This window comes from Crassostrea angulata, chromosome 6 (assembly GCF_025612915.1).
Source record: "Crassostrea angulata isolate pt1a10 chromosome 6, ASM2561291v2, whole genome shotgun sequence".
Taxonomy (NCBI): Eukaryota; Metazoa; Mollusca; class Bivalvia; order Ostreida; family Ostreidae; genus Magallana; species Magallana angulata.
Window position 1 is genome coordinate 35,944,053 of NC_069116.1, and position 11,183 is coordinate 35,955,235.

The 11,183-nt window shown below is 31.8% G+C and overlaps 1 protein-coding gene across 1 annotated transcript in view; it reads right to left on the minus strand.

Moving 5' to 3' along the window:
• LOC128187904 (cilia- and flagella-associated protein 251-like) overlaps positions 1-11,183 on the minus strand; it is an 87,801-nt gene that overhangs the window by 7,889 nt on the left and 68,729 nt on the right. The window contains exons 16-21 of the mRNA XM_052858586.1: positions 10,487-10,628; positions 10,227-10,318; positions 9,849-9,977; positions 6,985-7,090; positions 6,615-6,705; positions 6,350-6,484 (exon numbers count right to left, since the gene is read on the minus strand). Coding sequence (XP_052714546.1) covers positions 6,350-6,484; positions 6,615-6,705; positions 6,985-7,090; positions 9,849-9,977; positions 10,227-10,318; positions 10,487-10,628 — 695 coding nt within the window. The remainder of the gene's footprint in view (positions 1-6,349; positions 6,485-6,614; positions 6,706-6,984; positions 7,091-9,848; positions 9,978-10,226; positions 10,319-10,486; positions 10,629-11,183) is intronic.

Sequence of the window (11,183 nt, forward strand, 5' to 3'; positions counted from 1 at the left end):
GTAGATGCAGCATATCATCGTTTAATTTTTTTGTACAAGTATTTAACGGTTTGGCGAGACATTTCTAATGATCAACCCAAATTTCAGTGTCAGTCGTAGCAAGATACAGACCTCACAATTCTTCTAGGTTTGTGTCAAATTTTGTTCACATGAGTTTATTACAATTAGCTTAAGATTCTTAACTTGGTATTTCCTATTCAGAATTTAAGATGGAAACAAACAAAATTGACCTCAGATCTGTGTACAAACAGAGAATTGTGAGCAAAGCTCTGTATCTTGCTTATTCATGTAATTCGAAGCTTAACACTCAAATATGGTTAGTGAATAGAAATTGTAAACAATTAAACATAAGAAACATGCACTACAACAAAAAAAGAGCACAATTTATTTTTCAAAATGAATCATATACATGTACTGTAAATTCCTTATATTACGCGAGTACTTAATTCCGCGATCCCGCTGGTTTGTATCAAATCGCGAACGCTAAACTTTTCTTCTTATTTCTTTAGTTTTCAACTTAGAAAATAATGGCGAGATTTTAAAATCCGCGAAAAATGCTTCTCGCGATTTTATGCGGATATTAATTCCTCGCGTTTAATTAGGAATTTACAGTATATACCTACATATTTTCGTCAGCGATATTAAACTCTATTTAAACTGAATAAATTCAATAAAATGCTCAGCATCTCAACAAAACACATTGCATTAGTCAACCATAACGCAAAAGATCATATAGAATCACTGATAGAATGAGTTGTATTTTAGTATTTTAATACATCAGAGTTTGCTTAATTTGTGCAGGTAAACAGTCAACTGTCTGATTTACTGAGTCTCTGTATGATTTGATACGTAAAAAATACAAAATACAGGCGACAGTTGCCACTTCCCAGGTTACAAACCAGAAATAATGAAAACGACACGAAAATCAAAAAAAGCTAACACCACCGTCATATGTGAAAACTGTCAACGCATTAAAATATTTAACCTCAATTTACTTAACAAAATCGGCACCAATGTATTTTGCATATTTCATAGATTCCCTTCGCAGGCGAACTGTTCCACAACAAACAAATTCATCTTTGTTAGATAGACCCGTTTATCATACGTCATGGCTGCCTCGTTTTAGAAGTATGGATTATTAAGTTTCTTCTTAAATAAATCCACAAACCCGTAAAATGTCGACCCGGGTTTGCCTACCCATTTTATCAATTTGGAAAACAACAATCGTCAATAAATTCCAAAATACGCATTGCTGTCTATCAATATTTACAGTGAATACAAATATACTAGTCTGTAACATATCCTGAAAAGTTCAATGACATTGTATTGACGTAAATTGAATAATCTCGATCTGCCCAGGCTTTTATTTTGTCCCGGCCCGGGTTTGCCTACCCATTTTACCAACACTCCTTTAGAATACCGAACCGAAGCTATAAACTGATTGAAACACGCCTTTCCTTTATTATTATTTTCGTAATAATTCAGATTTGAAACAGATTTAGCCCATAAGTTTTGCAATTTATATTTCCTTTCCATAAGGATTATCTATGCTAAATTACATTGAATTTGACTCAGAAGTTCTTGAGAAGAAGATTTTTAAAATGCACACCCTTTTTCTACAGTTTCGAGGTTTTCTCCACTCTGAAGGAAGATCGGTCTGTCATTTTTGCAATTTATATTTGCCTTCCCATAAAAATGCTTGGTGCCAAATTTGGTTGAAATTGGCCGAGCAGTTTTAGAGAAATTCAAATTGTAAAAAATTTACAGACGGACGAATGACAAAATGTGATCAGAATAGCTCATTTGAGCTTTCAGCTCAGGTGAGCTAATAATATTGTATCCTATGATATTATATTATAAATTCAATATTATATTACATGAAATTGTAACACATGATATTGTTATATCGTACCATTGTGTCAGATGATACGATATTGTGTGATAAAATATTGTATTATATTACATTTTACTATATCATATGATATTGTATCATATTAAACAATAAGGTTTTAAAGTATTTTGTATCATATGATTCAAATTATATTATGTATCATAAATGATACATTACAGTATTATATTGTATCAAATGATATATTTTGTATTGTATCATAGAATGCAATATTATACAAATATTGACTGGGGTTGAGGGCAACATTGATTATATTAGCCCCCGAGGGACGAAATATTGCCCGACGCGAAGCGGAGGGCAATATTTTTCATCCCAAGGGGGCTAATATAATCAATGTTGCCCGAAAACACAGTCAACATTTGTTTTGTTATATGAAGAAACAAACCAAAATTTAAGAAAGTAATTGAAAACAGATCGCCGTAATTTTCTCAGCTCAACAAAGAATTCACGAATTCAAATTTGTGCAAAGTTCATTTCCAAAATATCCTCAGCATCAAACGGTCACTGTTGATATTCCGCCGACCGGAAGAATGAAAATACAGATGTTCTACCTGATTTTACTTCACAGTAATTCGCAAATATCCTTATATCCGTTATGATAGCAAACCGTCGCATTGCGCGTCCGTTGTTTACTTGCCTTGACTGACTGTCTATTATGACGTAACCTTGTTTTGGAGTCGCGAAGAGTTATTTACGTCATCGTTTACGAATCAACAAATCAGAGGCGATTATTTGAAATAGAGGGAATGTTCTCTAGATATTATTCCTAGCCGGTCAATATCAAAAAAATATTGACCCGTCAATATTTTTCGGACGAGCTTATATTGCAATTATTGACTATTCGTCTATATAGAGTTATATAGTGAGAATATACTACTGAATATAACAATATATTTTATATTATTGTATTGATTAACATTGTATCTTACAATACCATATGAAATGAACATTATCAAACTACTTTTAACATATGATATATGATATTGTGTCAAAACAGTATCCAAGATCATTAACTGTAATTTTCATACTTTATAATAAAGGTGGACTCATAAAGGTGATGCCTTGTATCGGTGAGCTTTGTAATCTGTTATTACCTATGTTTTTCACTTAGGAGTGGTTTCTTTTTATGATTATTTATGATAAATTTCGTTGAATTTGACTCAGCAGTACTTGAGAAGAAGATTTTAAAAAATGCACCCCTCTTTTCTACAGTTTTGAGGTTTTCTCCGCTTTGAATAAAGATCCGTCTTTCATTTCTGCAATTTATATTTGCTTTGTGCCAAATTTGTTTGAAATTGGCCAAGCGGTTTTAGAGAAGAAGTTCAAAATGTAAAAAGTTAACGGACGGACGGACGACGGACAAAATGTGATCAGAATAGCTCACTTGGGCTTTCAGCTCAGTTGAGATATAAAAAAAAATTGAAATTTGTTATTTTTTAATAATCTTCTTCTCAACAAGCATTCTGAGAGTATTGCATAAGCAATACACGTTCCCTACCGGTTTGTGGAAATTATGAAAACAATGCACTGTTTTGCAGAATATCGAACCAGAACATTAAAAAATTGGAATATAAAAACTTAATTTTTCGAAAATATGTCAACCAGACGCTACAAAAGTGTAAACTTGATCTGTAGTTTGAAATGGTTGTTCAGCAAATTTCATATTATTCCTCAAAATCATAAAGAAAAAAAGTGTGGAAAACTGAAGTGGGGCAGACAGACGGACGGACAGACAGAGGGACAGACCGACGGACTGATGGACGCAGAGGAAAGCTATAGTCCCTTCTAGTGAAAACCGGTAGGGGACTAAAAACCGTTGGGCCAGATAAGCTGAAACTTGTGTGGAAGCATCCGCAGTTATTATATTCAGGTTTGTTCAAATCATGACCCCAGGGGTAGGGTGGGGCCACAATGGGGGGTCGAATTTTTACATAGGAATATATAGAGTAAATCTTTTAAAATTCTTCTTTCAAAAACTTTTTGGACAGACGAGCTAAAACTTGTGTTCAAGCTTTTTCAGGTAGAGTATATTCAAGTTTGTTCAAATCCTGATCCCCTGGGGTTGGATGGGGCCACAATGAAGGGGGGATGGAATTTTTACATAGAAATATATTGAGTAAATCTTTAAAAATCTTCTTATCAGAAACCGATTGGCCAGAAAAGTTGTTACCTATATGGAAGAATCCTCGGTCAGGGTAGATTTAAGTTTGTTTAAATCATGACCCCAGGGGTATAGTGGGACCACAATGGGGGGTCGAATTTTTACACTGGAATATATAGAGAGAAAAAATCATTAAAACTCTTCTCAAAAACCAATCAGCCAGAAAAGCTGAAATTAGAAAACTGACCAGTCAGAAAGGGGGCCGCTATGACAATTAATATAGAGAAGTGAAAAAAACTTTGAATTCCATCCTCTTTATATTAACATTGAATCTTCTTTAAAATTTCAAGATAATTCCTGAATGTCCAAAAACTCTAAATAGTAACCTTGTATCTGCATAAAACAGGGATAACCTCATGTCTTATAAAAAAAACTAAATGTAAAAACGTGTATTTAAGAAAGATTTAAACAGGTGTTTTATAAAATGCAAGCCTTCAGTGAATGCAATTACATTGTATCACCCAGGGTTTACCTCAACTTCAAAACAAACATCAGTTGCAGACAAAGGTGTTCATTAATCTTCATATGACATATAGAGATAAGCCTCTAAATTTTCTGCAGCAGGCAAGATAATTAATCCCAGGGGATTAATTGTTCTGCTCTCTCATCCTTTTCTTCTAAATTTACAATAAGATTATTTTTTTCAGAAATGACAGAATGGGGTTATTATCTGATTACCTGTTAAAATTAACAGCATTAAGGCAGAAAAAAATAAAATAAATAATTAAAAAATAAAATAGTGAAAAAGGATATTTTAATATATATCTTGATTTTAGAATTCAATAAAATTATCATAAATCATTGTGTACAGTATATTTTAACCAAAATAAAGTATGAATATTATATTTTAAATCCATATTTCAAAGAATGTACACAATACTACATATCATTCAAAATTGACCTTAACTTCAAAACAAAGTTCATTTGAAGACACAGGCAGTGCAGTAATTAATCTCAATGAGACAGATAAAGATAAAGCTTAGGATTTTCTTCCTGTGGAAGGTTAATTAATCCCAAAGGACAAATATTGCACAGCCTTCCAAGTATACAATGGTAACATTCTCAGCAGTTATCTCTCTTTGCCCATTCATTCTTATGCATAGTTAAGGAATCTACCCCACCACCCCAGCTCCAAACCAGAAGACATAGAGAACCAAACTCAGCATCAAAATATGTATTTCTGCCTACTGAACTACCATTCCAAATTTGAACTTGATTGGGCTACTATAAAAAAAGTTATTAGAAAAAAACAGAAAATTTGTGGACGGAAGAGTGACAGGCGGACAGACAGAAGGACGGATGGACAGAGTGATTACTATAGGGCACCCGCAAATCCTTGCGGGGCCCTAATAATAGCCATAATTCTGATCAAATCGGCATCACATTATCAAAATCAAAATATCTTGACAACAGAGTATAGTAAATCTTGCTCAAAAAAAATTTTAAAACATATTTTTCTCATAAATACCAAGCCCCTTTTGTTGTTTTTTTTTTTATCATTGTCCACGTATTTTTTTGGTAAATACCAAGCCTCTTTTGTTGTTTTAGTATTTGTAAGAAGATTTTTCTCTATTCCTATATAGACCCTCCCCCAGCTTTGTGGCCCCAGTTTTCTTAAGAGAATCCTGGTTTGATCAAACTTTAATCTGCAAAACCTGTGCTTTCACACAAATTACTGGTTTTTTTAACTGAATGTTTTTCCAGAAGATTTTAAAAGATTTTTTTTTATTATAATCTTCCTATGTAAAAAGTTGACCCCCCCCCCCCCTCCTCAATGTGGCCCTCTCATACCCCGGGGATCAATATTTAAACAAACTTAAATCTACACTATATGAGGATGCTTCAACACAAGATTAAGCTTTTCTGGCTAATTGGTTTTTTAAAGATTTTCTCTATATCTTCCCATGTAATTGTGGCCCAACCTTACCCCCGGGGATCATGATTTGAACAAAATAGCAGAGGATGCTTCCACACAAGTTACAGGCTTTCAGGCCAATTAATTTTTGAAAAGAGGAAATTGTTCAATGTATATACCTATGTAAAATTTCGACCCCCCCCCACCCCCCATTGTGCCTAAGCAATCACATGAGGCTGTTGAACATGCCCATTTCAGGCTATGTGCCATATTATTAATTTGCAATATGAAAATAAAATTTGATTGATAATTTTATCAGAGACAATGACACAAAATGTAAATTTGAAAATAACAAATACTTATCAATCCCATCCTGTTAAGTACATGTATTAAAAATGATTTACTGAAGTTCATTCCTTTCTACCTTTGGTCTGCAGTAGATCTAGAAGGTAGCCTCTCTCAATGGAGTTCCCTTGTGCTGAAGGTACGCCAAGAGTTTTGAAAGCATGTACAAGTTTCTGGGGATCTAATCCAAAAGCTGGTCTATGATTTATGTACACTGTAAACACATGATAGTACATGTAATATGCATCTTAGGAAACAATTGAAATATGCTGGTAAACACAAATTATCAGTATAAGTTAATGTATTATAGACATTTAGTAGCTAAGAAGCAGTTCATAGCTTACATTTGATGAAATCCCCAAGATCAATATCTTCCACATATTTTCCTGTCTCAACATAGCGACTAAATTTCACTTCATTTAACATATCCTCGATCTAGGAAAAGTATATTGATTTTTAAAATATACAACAGTTTGTACATGCAAGTCTAGGTCATACACTCATGTACATGCTAAATGATGATTTAAGATAGTCTTAATTTTTATCATTAAAACCATGCATTAATATCAGATGTTATAGTACATATACCCTCTGAGTTCTTTTTTTTTTGGTTATATACTAAAGGATTGATTAGGAAAATTATCAATAATAAATTTGTGGTTCTTGGAATAGCTTTGAAATAGCAATGTTCAGTTTTGTCGATCTGTTACTGACCTCTTGTTCTGAAGGATAGAAGCCCATTGCTCTCATGACAAAGGGGACCTCTGTAAGGGGGATCTTTACAGACAACTCCCTTTTATCCATAGCATTGACTCCTTGGCTGTAGTGCATACATAAAAGGACAGCTAATTATTGCATTTTGTATCATCACCATGTAATTCCAGTATCTTTCGTGTACTGGTATTAGCCACGTAACTCCAAAACATGTATATATCAAGTACTAGCCATCAAAAAGATACAATTTCGAATAAAGCCTTTCAGATTAAATAATATTTAGAGATATTGTTGGTCCCATTTAAGGACAGATTCTCCACTAAATTGCTTTATTCATGAACTAAAATATAAAAAAAAACTTCTCCCGTTTTCATTGTTTTGTATGTGTTTTAAAATCTATACTTCTAAATTAAGACTTTTTGCCATTAAACTACGAAATGCCTGCACCAGTGTAACTGCTAATCCATCTGATGTTTCGACACATGTGAGATGATGTCCGTAAGGTATAATTGAATTATACCTGATAAGTAATTGTTGTGAAATTAATAAAAAAAAAAAACTTACTTTCATTTTTTGATAAACTAGCCCGAAATAACAAAAATGAGAGTAAGGTGGTAGGTACGCATGGTTTAGATGGAGCATATGTCAAGGGGAAATTGATAATCTGGAAAATGGGCAGTTGTTTAATACTTTTTCATATAAACCAAAAGTTTTTGCCATTGTAAGGAATATATTGTATCATTATTAATAACGATTTTAACTATTTAATTTTAAAAGCTTTTTAAATTAATTAGTCATGCAAGTAAATTAATGAAGTTACCATATAGTGCATTAATGTACATGAAATTCAAAATTATTGATATGATTTTAGTGTTTTGGCTATTTTAAAATTGTTAGTGATATTGAATTCTCCGTTTTACATAGTATGCTTATTATGATTATATTTTTGGAGTTTATCCAAGTTTAACAAGCTCATCAAATCATAGTATTATGGGATCAATTTTCTGATATGGAGTTGAATGTACCAAAGGAGAAAAAGATAAAAATTTGACAAAATTAATTGCATCTGTAAAGACTCTGAATAGAGACATATTCAAGGTTTTAGCCACAGCATTGCTTGGCAATTTTTATTTTCTAAAAAAGGAGGGGTTATTATCACTCAGTTTTTTTTCTTTAAAACAATTTATTTCAAAAATATCATCAGATACAGAAATTTGTTAATGTATTATATATGTATTTACAGCAAAGTTCTGACAATTTTGATTTTTTTTCTTTGTTCACTGAATTTGTTGTTACAATTCTATAATTTTTTTATTTGTGACGCAAACCTTTATTATTCAATTATTTGTCCCACTTGAAATTAGCCTAGCGGGGGTATTAGTCCCATTAGGACATTTCTATTTGTGGGGTTTTTTTAAAAAAGTTTTCATTCCAAAAATTTTATACATGTTTGGAACATAAATAAAAATTATAGTAAAATAAGAACTATAGAACAATATTTAGAGATACAACGCATTAATTACCAACTCACTTGTTTGAAATAAACAAGTTTAATTGTTATAATTTTTAGTCATTTGCAACAGAAAGAATTGAGGCCACGTACAAGTTCATATCATCCATTTCAGATTAGATTTTTAAACTCTGCTCGCTTCTTTAAATGTCCAGCATGAAGTTGTTTCTTTATTATAGTTATAAAGAGTATGTTAAGAAAGCAATTTTTAAAAAATCAGACACAGTATATACAAAAAATGAACAAAAATATAATTCTTGCCCAGGAAAGATAACTCAGTACATTGTCTATTCGAAAACACTAGGAGCTAGGTATTATCAATCATGTAATAATAAATTTTCTGACATGTCACCACTAACTGCTGCTATAATACATTTACTTTGAGAAGATTTATGCATAGAGATTATTTTTTGCTATTTACTGTATACAGGGTTATTTTTGCCCCGTGTTATTTTCGCCCTTTTCAACTTGCGAACGGTTTTGCCCCATCTTGAATTCGCCTATACAAAGTTGTGAATAAGGAAAGATAGTTTGCGACATAGGTATTCGCTCAGTCTTAAATTTGCTCGCTGGCAATGAGGGAGAAAGGGGCGAAAATAAAACAGGGTGAATATTTCCCTGTATACAGTAGTATTTCAAAATCATATTACTCCAGGTACTGTAATTCATTACTGCATGAAACATATAGCATATTTGTTTGTGGTTGAGTGTACATCTAATTATTGCATTTGATTCAGATGATTCAATTTTAAAAGGAAGATTGACAATAATCAATGTACGTATATAATCTGACTGAAAGTATCCGTCATCCTGTAAGAATTTATCTTGTGATTTCAAGTTTAATACCATACTTTGAATGGTCTTAACACAAAATCTATCTGCACTGTACTACATAACATAATACATACATACAACTTGATACAAGCTAACAATTTCAGGTACAAGATATGAAATCTCACACTTTAAAAATTTTAAAATTATCTCTACATTAGGATTATTTTTAATCTTTAATTACAGCTGATATGTTTACATTTAGAATGTGGCATAGTTTTGAACAAGATGCAGATTAGTGGAGAATTTGCCTAAAAAGGAATGCAACACCAATAATTTGTTATAAAGATTTTTAAAGTAACATTTCTGAAACATAATTTCTTTGTTCAAAGAAGGATAGTTACTCTTAACTATTTTATGTGATTTTTGGTTTTGTTTTGGTTTTTGGTTGTCTGTTGGGGCTTTTTTTGGGAAGTGATGAAAATATCTGGTTTTGTTGCAAGTAAGACAGAGTTTAAAATGTGTTGTGAATGTGCATGATATTATCATCTGATAAATCATTCCCAAATATGTCAATAATAACCTCCGGATCTGAGCATAGTAGAAGTAATCTTCCAGTTCTGCAAACAGTTCTCCCTCTCTTCCACCATCTAGCAGACCATAGAATGGAATTAAATCCTCTCCGCCAAGCTTAGATTGGGCCTCTAATGCACTAATCAGAACAACATATCACATAGATAATCTTTATAACTTCATAAAATCCTAATTAGATATTTGTTAAAGGAATCAAAGGGAAGAGATATTGAAATTGCTTTTATATATCTCAAAACTTTTAGATTAAAAAATTATATATATATATATATATATATATATATATATATATATATATATATATATATATATATATATATATATATATATATATATATATATATAAAATCAGAAAACAGCATTTGTATACCTGGTGTTGATTTCCCACATGTGAACAGATGCATCAGTGCCACCTGCAGAAAACAGATACTTCCCATCATAGCTGCAAACAAGGTTTGATACCTACAAAAGAACAACTAACTTATTTATACATCAAACATATTTACTTACAGTTATTCCCCTGTGCTATACATACATGTATTAATGATTAAATTTTCGAACACTGCAAACTGGCTTTTGGTGGAATGTAAGCTAGTACATACCCCAGGTGGAATGTAAGCTAGTACATACCCCAGCTGGATGACCAATAAGAGCCATGGCGTCATGTGGGTTTCCACAGAGAGGAAGAATGTGAAGTCCAATCTTATCATCCGTGATGTAGGCCAAGTATCGCTTTTCTTTGATGGGGTCCTTTGTAGGAACCACAGCAATTCTATGCAAAATGGAAAGAAAGATATAATGTTTTAAATGCATGTATAAGGGCAAAATTTAAATAGAATCCATATATAAAGATAAGAAAAAACATAGGTAATCACAGATTACTAAGCTCACCGAGACGAGGCATCGCCTTTATGAGGCATCACCTTTATGAGATCACCTTTATCATATTATATGAAAATCATGCTTTATGATCTTGCATATTCATGGATACTGTTTTGACACAATATTGTATATCATCTGTTAAAAAATTGTATGATAATCATATGTTCATTTCATACAGTATTATAAGATACAATGTTTATCAATACAATAATATAAAATACAATATTGCATCCTATCATATTTACAATATTTATCATATAATACAATAAAATACTGTAATAAACAATGATGAGATATGATATTGTAACATATGATATGACATTGTATTGTATTATGAATAATTGTATTTTATCACATAATACAATACCTTAATACTTAATAAATATAGTATTATATAATACAATACCATATCACATAATACATCATAATATTGTAACATATGATA